Source organism: Eretmochelys imbricata, chromosome 22 (assembly GCF_965152235.1).
Source record: "Eretmochelys imbricata isolate rEreImb1 chromosome 22, rEreImb1.hap1, whole genome shotgun sequence".
In the NCBI taxonomy this organism is placed as follows: Eukaryota; Metazoa; Chordata; order Testudines; family Cheloniidae; genus Eretmochelys; species Eretmochelys imbricata.
In genome coordinates, this window is record NC_135593.1 from 20,217,011 (window position 1) to 20,232,479 (window position 15,469).

The 15,469-nt window shown below is 42.7% G+C and overlaps 1 protein-coding gene across 1 annotated transcript in view; it reads left to right on the forward strand.

Annotated features, from left to right (window-relative positions):
• Window positions 1-15,469, forward strand: part of KMT2A (lysine methyltransferase 2A) — an 86,380-nt gene that overhangs the window by 58,241 nt on the left and 12,670 nt on the right. Inside the window, exons 24-30 of the mRNA XM_077839834.1 lie at window positions 30-147; window positions 245-323; window positions 608-768; window positions 2,506-2,694; window positions 4,054-8,365; window positions 10,814-10,891; window positions 15,036-15,100. Coding sequence (XP_077695960.1) covers window positions 30-147; window positions 245-323; window positions 608-768; window positions 2,506-2,694; window positions 4,054-8,365; window positions 10,814-10,891; window positions 15,036-15,100 — 5,002 coding nt within the window. The remainder of the gene's footprint in view (window positions 1-29; window positions 148-244; window positions 324-607; window positions 769-2,505; window positions 2,695-4,053; window positions 8,366-10,813; window positions 10,892-15,035; window positions 15,101-15,469) is intronic.

Sequence of the window (15,469 nt, forward strand, 5' to 3'; positions counted from 1 at the left end):
TTGCTTGGGGGGGGGGTTTCTTGCTCTAGGTGGTACCGGAGAATGGGTTTGAAGTTCTTAGAAGAGTTTTTGTGGACTTCGAAGGGATCAGTTTGAGAAGAAAATTTCTTAGTGGCCTGGAGCCAGAAAACATCCACATGATGATTGGTAAGGCCTGTGTCTCTTGGCATTTGTTCTGTCTTTTGGTGCTGGAATCTGATCTCCTCTCTCTTCTAGAACTCTTCTTGTTCTCTTTCTGGTTTAGGTTCAATGACTATAGACTGCTTAGGAATTCTGAATGATCTGTCAGACTGTGAAGACAAGCTGTTCCCCATTGGTTATCAGTAAGTACAAACTGTTTCATCATTGAGTAGATCTTACTGTACTTCTTATCAGTCAAGGGCTAGATCCATAGGTCTTTATTCAGGGAAATTTCCATTGAAGCTTATGGTAGCTTGCTTAAGCAAAAACTGCTCAAGAACCTTGGGGTTTGGCTGGAATGACTCCAAATAGTACAGGAAGCATATAGCCTCCAGAGTTCTGAGAAGATGAAAACTGAAGACAGGAATGTGGAGGTCTCTCTCTACATTAGTGACAATATTTATTTTATTTTCTAAATATTTTCCAGGTGTTCCAGGGTGTACTGGAGCACAACAGATGCTCGGAAGCGCTGTGTGTATACTTGTAAGATCATGGAATGTCGACCTCCTGTCATAGAGCCAGATATCAATAGCACTGTAGAGCATGATGAGAACAGGACCATTGCTCATAGTCCAGCACCCCCAACAGGCAAGTTTCTTAAGATACTTTTCTAGCGGCAAATCCTCTGTATATTTTTTTTTCTTCAACCGCATGGCTCATGATTTTTAGTAAGCAGGTGAGGGATATTCCAAAAAGTGAATTTTTTGTCCTGTGCGTTCTTGGACATAGAATTTGACACAGAATGCACTCTGTGCTGCAGAAGTGTGCTCCAGTATCTTATGATTTTATTTTAAAAAATTGTTTCTCGGACTCATGGTTGCATAGGTAATCTTGGAAACGTGAACCCAAGCTGATAGCCTGAAACAATAGCTCTGAGAGTTGTGAACTGACCCATTTGTCACAGGGGTGTTAACTCTGAAACTGAAATTATGCTTTAAATGTCAATATTGGTAAATATTTCACTGCTGTTAGTTTTAGCAAAATCACCTAACTGCTATGCCTGTTCCATAATTCCAGACTGCTTCCTACTCTTCCACAGATGCTGACAGCCTCAGTTATCTCCTTCCAAGCTGTCAAAACCTCCAGCTTCACTTCCAGACAACTTCTACAATGCAGTTATGCGTTGTCAGTACAAAAACCTGCAGTATATTAAAAACATACACAAAAGGGCGTCTGTCTTATTATTTTAGGCACCTCTGACAAAAATAAAAAACAACCTGAAACAGCTAAATGCACCAACAATCTCCAATAAAATTCCTCTCCTCTTCAAGCCGTACATCCCCAAAAGCCTGAGTATTCAGATAAGCCTTGTATTGCACCTTGAAGATCAACTGAACCTAGTTGTTCTGACCTAGAGTGAGGATAGCTCCCAAAACAATGAATCTCTCTGAAAATATCCTATCACCTTGGGGCTCCAGTTCAAGTCTCTCTTAATCACAACTGTGGCAATATTGCCGAAGAAGAGACTGTTTTTCAGGTAGGCAGGTCCTAGGCCATTTAGATCAAAAACAAATTATATACATCCTTCATTTAAATACAATTGCCACAGAATTTCAAGTTTTCTGCCCCCAGACTGCTGCAACAGAACCCTTTGAGCCTTGCTGTGGAATTGAAATCAATCTTGCTGAAGAATACGTGGGGACTTTGACTGTAGTGCAAGTCTATGGACAGAAGGGGACAGTAAGGGTTTGTCTACACACTGTGGCAGTGTGCACTAGACTGGTGTAAATTGCAGGATGATCCAAAGCATTGCTCTCTAACTGTCCTGTGTAGACACAGCTAATGATTTCTAAAAGGTTCCTAGTGCATGTTAGTACTGTTTCAGAAAGAACTACGTCAGCGGGCACTGGATACCTTTTCGAGTATGTCAGTAGGGTCTACATGGGGCAGTTGGGGCACACCAGAATATATACCCTTCTGGTACGCATTGCTTCACTGAATACCTAAGTAGGTGGTTAGAGCCAAGGCTTGGGAGTCAGGAGGCTTTCTTATTACTGCAGTGGCAAAGGTGTTCCTGGGTCTTTATTGACATGTAAAAAAACAAGGTCGTTGCCCCAGGACAAAGTATTAGTGAAGCTGCCACATGGATGGGTCATAAATTAGTTTTATGTTGTGTGTTTTTTGTCATAAGTGTTTCAGCTGAAAAAACGTATTTAGGAGAGAGAAATTAGACTATTACTTCCTGAGGATCTAATACAAGATGTCAGTGGTTTTATGTTTTGTTTAAAAAATGTATCTTGACTTCTCTGAGTGAAACTTGACAGCAACAGATGCTCCAGGGTTTTAGTTCTTAATGTCTGAATTTTTATTACTCTTACTCTGCAGCAGAAACTCTATCCAAAGAGAGTCAAAATACACCAGAAATGGTAAACCCTCCATCTCCAGATCGTCCCCTGCATTCTCAGACCTCCAGTTCCTGTTACTATCCTCTGATCGCAAAAGGTCCCAGGGTCAGGACACCAATCTATCCCCTAACACAGCGGTCTCCCGGGTCTAGGCCTTTGCCCTCTGCAGGTATTGTGCTGCTTTTCTTTTGTTGTTTGTTTGTCTGTCTCGTGCTTTGTTTCTCAGAAGTTCTGCTCACTTTAGATGCTCAGTTTGCTTGTTGTGGAGATGATAATGCAAAATGGGACATGAGGGAAGAAGAGAGATTCTGGGGGATGTGCAGGAGAGATTATTTTTCAAGAACTGCATACTCAAAACAAAAATCTGCCCAGGAAAAGGCTCTAGAATTGTAATAGCTCTCACCAGGGATCATAGTTCTGGCTTATTAAGGTCCCAAAAACTTTAAATGGCACTTTTTAGCGAGACTCAGAATTGCAATGTCTTGGGTGATCTACTGTTTTTGTGTGGTGACCATGTGTTCTTTAGATTCTACAAATGCTTTTTACAGTGGAAAGCATAGCTGCCTCTGTGGCAGGAATCTTTCTGAAATTCTTACCCCGGTTTAGATTAATTCTAAACAGATCTATTCAAGTAGAATATACTCTAAAAAGAGGTCAAATATTGAGTCACAATTTATTTATTTATTTATTTATTAAACTAAAACATTCAGAGAAGTCTACATAAAGCAGACTGTTTAGAAATCTTAGAGGAGGGAATGTTGCCTAGTGATTTTGGAGCAGGAGATTGGAACTCGGAACTCTCCAAGATTTTATTCTGAGTTTTGCCACCAAGACCAAGTCACTTCACCATTTCTTCGTGCCTCGGTCTTTGTCTTCTGTAAAATGGTTAGAAAGTTTTCCTTTACAAAGTTGAGGACTAAAGTTTATAAAAAGCTTTGAAATCCTTTGGATGAAAGATCTATAGAAGTGTAGTTTTAGTCAAAAAGAGGGGGCATACTTATTGAATTCTTTCCAAAGTGTTTTGAAAACCTACATTAAGCATGAGTTCAAATTTAGTTTTAAAGACAAAATAGTAATCCTCTTCAGTTGTCCTGAAGCTAGTATGCTCTGACATGCTATTAACATGTGTAATGTTGCCAGCAGTGAGGGGTAGCAGGTAAAATAACACTTCTGAGTTATTTTGGAGTCATTTGTTTAACTTTTGTGGTGTCTTTGTAAATCATAATTAGTTCTTGAATTCCAGACTTGAAATTGTATAGCATCGAACCCTATAGGGTATAATTCAGAAATTATCAACATTAGCTTCAAAAGATGCATAGCTGACAATATTGGATGTTTACAAAGAGTCTGGTTTTTGGGGAATACATATCTTTAGCCTTATTTTTTATTTGACAGTATTTCTAAAATGTTTTGTTTGTTGAATTTCTTAGGTATGTGCATCGTTTGTATAATCAAATTGCATGTATGTGTTGGCTATGTGATACCTATATTGTTTCACTGTATTTTTTTCCCTGCTTGTCCTCTTCAGGAAGTCCTACGCCAATGACCCATGAAATAGTAACAGTGGGAGACCCTTTATTATCATCTGGACTTAGAAGCATTGGCTCTAGGAGACAGAGTACCTCCTCTTTGTCACAACAGCAGTCAAAACTCCGAATGGTTTTTCCCACCAGAATTGGGAACACTTACTCCAGACACACTGTGCCTGGAGTATCTAGTATCGGATCCTCATCAGAACATGAATCAAGCGCAAAAAATATAGACAGCTTCAAAGGGTCAGTGAATTTAAGCGCTTCAAGTGCGTTAACTCAAAATAGCCCTAACTCTTCAAGCTCTCCAAGAATGCTAGCTACAAGTGGAAGTAAAACTTGTCATTTGGGTGGATCTCAGTCTTTAGAAATAAAACACTCTACCAGTTCAGAGTTGATGTCCAAAAGCACATCTTCAAAGGGAGAGAAGACAAAATTGTCGAGTTCAAAGGACTCAGATTCTTCAGCTCATATTTTTGCTTCACCTGGGAATACTAAAATGTCCACCCAAGTGCTTAGTACATCAGGCATAGAATTAAACGTTAATAAAAAGGGAACTTTTCAAGAACCTTCTTCTGCAACACTTTCTTCCAAAGATACAATGCCCTTTTCATCTTTTCATCAGAGAGGCCCAAGGAAAGATAGAGACCTACATATGGACCTCATACAACCAGAAAAAATCTCTTCTGTTGAAGACATAGATGGAAAGAACTTAAAGCCTGCTGGAATAAGTAGCAGGTCTTCTGCATCAAGTGAGCATGTGGTTTCCGCTTGCAGAGACAGACGACAGAAAGGAAAAAAGTTAACAAAAGACACTTTCAAAGAGAAACATTCTGTAAAAACTTTTACAGACTCAAATCAAGTGACAGCCAGTGATGAAGGAAGCTTAAAACCAGAATTTATCAATCAGGTTTTGGCAACTGAACAGATTAGTCAGAGGTTGTGTAGTAATGTTTCTGCTGAGAAAACTGGGGATAAGTCTCCACCTGCACAAGGGGCATCTAAAGCTCCATTGGTGCAAGTTGAAGTGGCCTCCAAGGAAGTGCAGGCTCCTAGAAAACGCACAGTTAAAGTAACCCTGACTCCTCTCAAGATGGAAAGTGAAAGCCAATCTAAAAATGCACAGAAAGAAAGTGATGCCGAATCGCAGAGTAAGGGTGCAGAACCAACTGCTGTGACAGAACTGTCTTCAACTTCTGGAAGCCAAGGAGATGTTGTTCAGGGAAGTCCAAGTGATATTCCTACCCAGGAATCTCAAAATAATTCTTATCCGAATCTGCCCGTTGAAGACAGAAACTTGATGCTTCAGGATGGAACTAAAGCTCAGGAAGATGGTTCCTACAAGCGGAGATATCCCCGGCGAAGTGCTCGGGCAAGATCTAACATGTTCTTTGGATTAACTCCTTTGTATGGTGTGAGATCTTATGGAGAGGAAGACATTCCATTCTACAGCAACTCAGCTGGGAAGAAGCGAGGAAAGAGGTCTGCAGAAGGACAAGTAGATGGTGCAGATGACTTAAGTACTTCTGATGAAGATGATTTGTACTACTACAATTTCACTAGGACAGTGGTTTCCTCAAGTGCAGAAGAGAGGCTTGGATCCCATAATTTATTCAAGGAGGAGGAGCAGTGCAATCTTCCAAAAATCTCCCAGCTAGATGGTGTGGATGATGGAACAGAAAGTGATACAAGTGTTACAGCAACAACAAGAAAAGTAAATCAGGTAACCAAAAGAAGTGGCAAAGAAAATGGGACTGAAAACTTAAAGCTTGATCGAGCTGAAGAAGCTGGAGAGAAAGTACAGGTCACCAAGAGCTCTACTGGCCATAAAACTGACCCAAAGATTGATAATTGCCATGCTGTAAGCAGGGTTAAAACACAGGGTCAGGATTCCTTGGAAGCTCAGCTGAGTTCCTTGGACACAGGCCGCAGAGCTCATGCTAGCACACCCTCAGATAAGAACTTATTGGATACTTTTAACACAGAACTGCTAAAATCAGACTCTGACAATAACAATAGCGATGACTGTGGAAACATTCTCCCTTCGGACATCATGGACTTTGTACTAAAGAATACACCATCGATGCAGGCTTTAGGAGAAAGCCCAGAGTCATCTTCATCTGAACTTCTAACACTGGGGGAAGGGCTAGGTCTTGATAGTAATCGTGGCAAGGACATGGGTTTGTTTGAAGTGTTTTCTCAACAGCTGCCAACTGCTGAACCAGTGGATAGTAGTGTTTCTTCCTCTATATCAGCAGAGGAGCAGTTTGAGCTGCCTTTAGAACTTCCATCAGATCTCTCCGTTCTAACTACTCGTAGTCCTACTGTGCCCAGCCAAAACCGCAACAGGCTTGCTGTAATTTCAGAGTCTGCACTCTCATCTTCGGGAGAGAGGTCTATATTGGCTTTACCTTCCACAGAATCTGGAGAGAAGAGAGTTACAGTCACAGAAAAATCTGCCTCTGGTGAAGGGGATGCAGCTCTTTTAAGCCCAGGGGTAGACCCAAGCCCTGAAGGACATATGACTCCTGATCATTTCATCCAGGGTCACATAGATGCAGAGCACATAGCCAGCCCACCTTGCGCCCCAGTAGAGCAAGGACATGGCAGCAACCAGGATTTAACTAGGAACAGCGGTACTCCTGGACTCCAAGTGCCAGTATCTCCTACTGTTCCTCTTCAAAACCAAAAATACGTTCCAAACTCCACTGACAGTCCTGGTCCATCTCAGATTTCTAATGCTGCAGTACAGACAACCCCACCCCACCTAAAACCGGCCACTGAAAAACTTCTGGTAGTCAATCAAAATATGCAGCCTCTGTATGTCCTCCAGACTCTTCCGAATGGTGTTACACAAAAAATACAGCTGACTCCTTCTGGTAGTTCCACACAGAGCGTAATGGAGACCAATACTTCAGTGCTAGGGCCCATGGGAAGTGCACTTACATTGACTACGGAATTAAATCCAAGCCTGCCATCATCTCAGTCTTTATTCCCCCCTACTAGCAAAGGACTGCTGCCTATGTCCCATCACCAGCATTTGCATACCTTTCCCACAGCTACTCAGAGTGGTTTCCCACCAAATATTGGCAGTCCTGCATCAGGTCTCCTTATTGGTGTACAGCCACCTCCTGATCCTCAGCTTTTAGTGTCTGAAGCAAGCCAGAGGACAGACCTTGGCACTACAATTACCACCCCGACCTCTGGCCTTGGGAAGAAAAGGCCAATATCCCGACTGCAGTCCCGAAAGAATAAAAAGCTAGCTCCGTCTGGAACCCCTTCTGCCATAGCGCCTTCTGAGATGGTTTCCAACATGACTTTGATTAATTTTGCTCCCTCCCAACTTTCCAACAGCCCATTAGATTTGGGGACCCTTGGAAATTCGACACCCCATAGAACTGTTCCCAATATTATTAAAAGGTCCAAGTCTGGAGTCATGTATTTTGAGCAAGCGTCTTTGCTGCCCCAAGGTGTGGGAGCAGCCCCTGCTGCGGCAGTTGGCGCTTCACCCAGCATTATTGGACCAGAGGCCGGCCACCTCACGACCGGGCCAGTGCCGGGACTAGCATCAAATTCGTCAGTGCTGAATGTTGTGTCCATGCAGGCCACAGCAGCACCTAGCACTGGTGGGTCAGTACCTGGCCATGTTTTGGGACAGGGTTCTGTAACATTAACTAGCCCTGGATTGTTGGGAGACCTTGGCTCAATAAGCAATCTTTTGATCAAAGCCAGTCAGCAGAGTCTTGGTCTTCAGGAACAGCACATGACTTTGCCACCAGGTTCTGGGATGTTTTCACAACTGGGGACGTCACAAACTCCAGCTACAGCAGCAATGACAGCTGCATCAAGCATATGTGTATTGCCTTCAGCACAGACTATGGGCATGACAGTTGCTCAATCATCCACTGACCCAGAAGGTCCTTATCAGCTTCAGCATATGACACAACTTTTAGCCATCAAAAATGCTTCTTCTCAGCTGGATCTTGCCACTGCTTCAGCACCTCAGTTGTCAAGCTTTCCACAGCTAGTGGACATTCCTAACAACACAGGACTCGAGCAAAGCAAGGTTTCCTCAACTGTAATGCATGCCAGTTCAGCTTCGCCTGGAGGCTCCCCATCATCTGGCCAACAGTCTGCAAGTAGCTCAGTGCTTGGTCCCACAAAAATGAAGCCAAAAATTAAACGAATTCAACCACCTTTAGACAAAGGGAATGGAAAGAAGCATAAAACTCCTCACATGTGGACCAGTCCCCCTGAAGTACACATTCCAGACAGAGGGGCCAATGCTGTATCCCCAGTCTCAACTGCAGGGTAAGAGAAACATGTGTTTGCTTTTGTGTATGCTTGAGGTTTTGTTACCATGGTAAAAAACTGGCTCTTGTTGCACTGGTCCCCACATCAAATTTCCTTTTTATCTTCTCATAGTGAATCCTTTAGTAGTAAATTCTAGAGTAGCATTCACTGCCATCAATGGACATCTGGACAGGGAAAGCAGATTTCTAAAGAAATCAACACACAGTCTTTGCCTTAATTCATGATGGACAGCCCTGACAGATTTTTGGTAACCATTTATTTGGGGGAGCAAAGTTGTTTGCGAACATGGTACCTCTAGCTGTGCTATAATTTAGTTAGTGGTTAGCTATCATGTTGATAGGTGCTTTGAATCTATCGATATATACTTTTAATCCTAAAATCTGGCAGCATTTGGCCTGATTAGAACTTGGATTGAAACTCTGCAAGGAAGACATGGTGGTTATAGGAAATGGTGGTGGTCTGAGGAGGTTGCAGTCTTCCAAGCCAGTACCAAGAGACTGCTCTGGTATGTTCCTACAGAAGTACTATGCTGCTTGCGATACCAGCTTTTTAGGTAGAACTTAAAACTGAGCCACTGACCAGCTGTAATCACTTGAAGATCCCATGGTACTTTTTGCAAGAGGAGAGTTGATCCCTAACATCCTAGCCAAATTTCTAATTGGATTATTACAGTCTGCCTTCCCACATTCCCCTGCTATTTCAAGTGGCAATGGGATTCTGCACACCCTAATTGTTGTGTGGTATTGCTGTGTCCTGTTTCACTTTTAGAAATGTCTATATTTTAGTGGCTAAAATATCCCTACATATATTTTGTATATATGTATGGTATCCCTACATATAGTTTGTAAATTGTTTTGAATTCATTCTGCCCTATATTTTGCCCTTTCGTTTCTCTTTCTTGAATGCCATGGTCCAATTTTAAAATGTCACGGGAGTAGAATACTCCCCATTAAATATTGTTAATAGTATGTTAATGCTGCTGAGATTTAATTATATGGTTAATTGTGTGTTAATGCTTCTAGAGCCTTGGACAGATGTCTTTTTAGTTGTTTAATTAATTAAAGGGTTAAAGCTGTATGCCAGTTAATGTCAGTAATCACACTCCATTTTCATCATGCAACTGAGTTTTCTCTCTTTCCTTTGGAAAGAGGAATCACAAGTTATAGGGAATGTTTATAGAATTTAAGGCCAAAGAACTAATTAGATAATTTAGTCAGATCATATATATTACAGGCCAAATAATTTCACCCCATTACTCCTGTACTGAGCCCAATAGCTTGTGTTTGACTAAAACATCTTCATTAAAAGCAATCAGTCTGCATTTGAAGAGAGTTTACCACTTTCCTTGGTAGCTTGTTTTGATGGTTAAATGCCCCCACTTTTTAAATATTTGTTTTCTAACTTGAATTTGTCTGGTTTTAACTTCCAGCCAATGGTTCTTGGTCTTCAGGAACAGCACATGACTTAGCCACCAGGTTCTGGGATGTTTTCACAACTGCCAGTTAATGTCAGTTTATAGAATTTAAACCTATTTTAAAGAGCAGTTTATTACTTGGTATATTCTCTCAGTGGAGATACTTATACACTGTAATCAAGCCAACTCTCAATCTTCTTAGGTCCTTTCCAGTCCTATATTTATATAATTCTGTGATTTGTTTTGATAAGCTAAACAGACTGAGCTCAAGTGTCTCACTGTATGGCAATTTCTTTCCAGTCTTTGAATTGAAGTAGCATGTGTCTTGGTGATTTTACTTGAGGTGCAGATCTGTAGGAAGAAGGGAGAATAAGGACTGTGGACCTGGGTGCTGAATGTGACACTTAACATTTTCGTTCAGAAAGTCCCCAAGTATCCTCTCTGTGTGACGTTGCCAGCAGTCCATATGATAAGGGATTTGACCAAGGGCAACCCAGCAATCCACTACAGTTCCTGGAGGTCAAGGGACCTGCCCAAAAGTACTGGGCAGGTCTCTTGACCTTTAACTCCGGTTAGTTGGGTCATATGACTCCGGTCAGATGACTCAGTTCTACAGTTCTTCGATGTTTTTAACTCAGTGCTGTAAGTCTGTTTTGAAAAGCAATTGATCCACAATCTTTTAGACATAATTGGTCTTCTATTTGTAAATATTTTAGGCTATTTTTTTTGCCAGCATACCATCCTTTATGGAGTGACCCATGGTTCCATGCTTATGGTTATGCAAAAACATCCTTGTAAAGATCCTAGAGTACTCCATCCCTTTAAAGTGCAAGTCTTGAATCTGACCTAAAGCACTAGCAATTTGATCTACTTTCTGTCCTCTGGCTTTACAGTAGCATTTGTTCCTATTTTTGTAGTTTGCTGAAATGGTGAATCACTTATGGCAGGTCCCACTAGATCCATTATTTCTTGGTCACAGTAAATTCTTATTTGTATAGTCTTTTGAATTATCCCAAATCTTTCTGTTCCAGGACTCCTGCAGTGAAGGCAGACATTCAAGATACAAGTATAGATCAGCTACCACAAAAGCCATCTGGGCAGCCTGCAGGGTAAGTATTAAAACAAACCTTTCCCATTAGGTTTTGCTGGTTTATATTCAGTACCTTATAAACAAAATAAAACTCTGTTCTTCCTCCTTGTACTTGTTGCTGTTGTTGTAAATTAAAATACCCCGGTAGCTTTCAGTCTGGAATGTATGTCACTTGTTAGCCACAATATTAAATCCTTGTTTAATCTAGTAGAACAAGATTCATTGTAATAACATAATCAGAGCACATGTTACAGTGATAAATGTCACAGAAATAAACGTTAATATATAAGAATTTTTTCATTTTCAGTTGAAACCAGCTGATTTTTGAATACTTGATTCAGGAGTAAATGCTTAGAAATAGTTGCATACTTGTGGCTTTTAAATGTTGTTTGTAATTCTTTTTTTAGGGCTGGTAAAAACTACCAGATTAGCAACCCTACAGGTCAAAATCTGATATCCACAGAATGGATACAGTAGTGCAAGCTTTCCCCAGTTTTCTTCAGTTGATTGCTTTGCTTCATTCTAGAGATGAGTTCAAGACTGTCATCCAGGGGCCAGTTTGTGATGGATTTTGTCAGGTGGATTGTTTCCCCTGAGGACTGACTACCTCTTTTTAAAAATCTACTCTCAGTTCTTTAGTGGAAACGTTTGATAGTTGTCAGTGTCCTGGTTGTGATTGAGTCTTAAAGGAAGACACTTAAACTGCAATATTAAAGAACAATACTAATCTTCAAAAATAGATCTACTTAACTGGACACTGTCAAGTTGAAAACCACATTTCTGTCTGAAAACTTTGGGGCCTGATTAATTGTTGCTGTTATTCCAGATTTAAATCAGCATAAGGGGTTGTCTTCACTAGCAAGTTAACATGAGGTGGTCGTAATAACTCAAACCACTTATGCACACCCACCTACCCACAGAAACAGCCCCACCCACCTGTCACTCATGTGATGACCTGTGTGTGGTGTAGGCAGTAAAACAAGTTAGCTGTCATGACTTGAGGTAATGGGACAGACCTTGAGCTTCCCTCAAGAGCCACTAACTTCACCTGTCTATAACGTGGCCACAGGCCAGAGTCATAACACAACAGTTGAGGGCCTAGGGTTGCCAGGTGTCTGGTTTTCAACTGGAACGCCTGGTCGAAAAGGGACCCTAGTGGCTCAGGTCAGCAGTGCTGACCAGGCCATTAAAAGTCTGGTTGTCGGCGCAGGCAGGCTTCCTACCTGGCTCCGCATGACTCCTGGGAAGCTGTTGGCATCTCCTTCTGGGTCCTAGGTGGAGGGATGACCACAGGGGTTCTGAGCGCTGCTCCCCCCTCCAGTGCCAGCTCAGCAGCTCCCACGTGGCCAGTGGGAGCTGAGGGGGCAGCGCATGCGGGCAGTGCCCAGATCCACGTGGTCGCGCTTCCACCTAGGAGCCAGAGGGAGATGTCGTGCTTCTCGGGAGCTGCCTGAGGTAAGCGCCGCCCGGAGCCCACACGCCCGCCTGCGCCCCAACCCCCTGCCCTGAGACCCCTCCTGCACCCCAAACCCCAGCTCCACTCCAGAGTCTGCACCCCCAGCCAGAGCCCTAACCCCCTCTTGTACCCCCAGCCCAGAGTCCCCTCCTGCACCCAAATCACTCACTCCTGGCTCCACCCCAGAGCTGCACCCTCAGGCGGAACTCTCACCCCGTCCCACATCCCAACCCTCTGCCCCAGCCCGGAGCCCTCTCCAGCACCCCAAACCCTTCATCTCCATCCCTACCCCAGAACCCGCAGCCGGAGCCCTCACCCACCTCTCGCACCCCAGCCTGGTGAAAATGAGTGAGTGAGGGTGGAGGGAGAGCAAATGACAGAGGGAGGAGGATGGAGTGAGCAGGGGGCGTGGCCTCAGAGAAGGGGTGAGGCGGCGGGGAGCAAGGGTGTTCGGTTTTCTGCAAATAGAAAGTTGGCAACCCTCTGAGGGTTATTAGTCCTCTAGTACCTGCCCACAATCCTTTGGGGCTACTACCCTATGGCCTTTTCTTGCTGTCTATTTCCTGACCAGGAGTCCCATGCCATGACATCTAGGCCTGCTGAGCCTTTGTTCTGCACAGTCACACTCAGCTGCCAGTACCAGCAACTGCACTGATCTATCTTTGGCATAAAGCTCAAGTTTTTTTTAGAATGGCCTCGAAGAAGAGGCCTCTCAGTGTTCTGCCAGTTGCTTGGAAGGAGCTTCTCACACAACTCCGGGAGTGTGGCCCACTCTTAGTTGTCTCATGGCTGCTTGGTGATGTAGTCTCATCACTCAGTGCTTGAGGGCCTGATCCGGAACTGCCAATCAGTTGCTCTGCATGAAGCTTTTTGCTCTCCTTGAGAAAGCATACCATCACTTCTGCATGGTGACAGGCTGCTGCCCACCATGCCATATGCCCTGCTTCTTCCTATTTTTGCCAAAATGAGAGTTGCACTAGTGCCAACACCTGCTATAGATTGTTTTTCTGAGTTAGATCCAGGCCTTGCCTCCAAGTTGGAATGAAGGAAATGGACAGAAATTTTGAGTGCACCAAGCCAGAACTGATTTACTTTAATGACTTGTCAGGTTCATACCACTTCTGCCCAGGATCCCCAAAAGGCACGGATAGGTTCTCTCTCAGTACACTGAAAACATTCATAGAATTGCACGGTGGTGCTATGAACCATGAGATGTGTCCCAGGTCCCAGGAAGTCTTAGTGCTACACACAAGTGAATAGAGTGCCGGTGTGGATAAAGGCCACTACAGCCCCTCTTCTCCCCCAAGCTTGGCGGCTGTTCTGTAGCAAGGCCGCTCTCCGTTGTGAAATGCGTACACAGTGGAAATAATGAGGGTGAATCAAGTTAATTCTGTAGTGTGAATGCATGCTAAGTGTTATAACAGCATAAAGCTGAAATTATGCAACGGTGAATCAGGCCCCTTGTACCTACTGTAGTCACAGGTAACACGAAAATTTCTGTACTGAAATCTAAAAACTAGTTTTTTTCCTTTTCCAGCTTGTATCCTTTGTGCATGGATAGGCTATGTCTACACTGTCAATAGAATGACAAAACTTTTGTCTTTCAGAGGTGTTAACATCCACCCCCTCGCCCCCCGAAAGACACACGTTTTGCCACGACAAGTGCCTGTGTGAAGGAGAGCGCTTCTGCCGACAAAGCTAACGCCGCTCGTTGGCAGTGGAAGTTTTTTGTCGGCAGGAGAGCCGACAAACAGTGGCTACACTGTGCGATTTTTAACGGCTAAAAGCTATGTAGTGTAGACAAGCCTATAGATTTCAAGGCCAGAAGAGACTACTGTGTGACTTCCTATATAATACAGGCCATAGAACGCCCCCAAAATAAGTCCTAGAGCAGATCTTTTTAAAAAAAAATCCAATCTTGATTTAAAAATTCTTAGTGATGGAGAAGCCACCACGTCCGCTGCTAAATTGTTCCAGTTGTTAATTATTCTCACTGTTAAAAATGTACACCTTATTTCCAGTCTGAATTTGTCTACCTTCAGCTTCCAGCCATTGGCTCATGTTATACCTTTCTCTTTTAGATTGAAGATCCCATTATTAAGTATTTATTTCCCATGTGGATACTTATAGACTGTAATCAAGTCACTCCTTAAACTTGCCTTTGAGCTCCTTGAGTCTGTCAGTATAAGGCATTGTGAAGTTCTGGGGTGCAATCAACTTTTGTCTAGTTAGGGCAGTGTGGTTCGTGGTTTATGGATTACATACATTTCACCATGATATCATTGACCAGTGAGTTATTAGTTTTCCAATATAACTCTCAAGGCATATTTTGTACAAAGATCATTACGGTAATGTGTAGGGTGTGAATACAGAGGTACTTTCAGTCACAGGCATGCAGTTTGGTTCACTGTTCTCTTGCACAGTCAGTTTCTTCCTTTCTGAAAGGATCCTTATAAAAATCTACCAGAGAACTGAAAAACTCTTATAAACATATTTGGAATAAGAGTATTATTTAAACTGTGTTCTGTTAGAAACTGGAAATTTTTATATGTAATCAATTTAAAAATGTTCAAGTTGACATTGTCTCTGTGAAACACAAACCACCCCAACTGGTTAGATGGATCAGCCAAAGGAAAAAACAGGAGCTGCCTTCTGAGGGGGGGGTTTATTGCCGAGCATTATATTTCATTTTCTCCCTTTCCCCAAGGCAAATGGCAATTCTTACAGAGCCACAGTCAGTGCAGAACACAGCAAATGAGCAAGAAAATACAGGTATGTCGCTTCTTCCAAAAATACAGTTTCTTGGCAGCCTTTGATGTTGAACTATATAGAGTCTTTTCATGTTTGACCACTTTAAAGAACTCTTAGTAGCCACTGTATGGTTTTCTGCTAGTTTTGGAGGCAGTTACGTTCCAGTCACAGAAATGTGAATTGCATGTGTGGTTGTAGTTGTAGAAATTTGCAACTTTGATTTTTATGTTCTCACGTTGTGGTGTAATCTGGATTTCACTTTCTAAATGGATGTAAATCCATGCTCAGGACCTCAGTTCTTGATCAGGAAATGAGAGCTCCAGAACAGTTCTAAACTTTAGAAAGTCCCATTCTAGACTTTGTTTGGGAGTTGAGTTTAAAGTCTGCTTA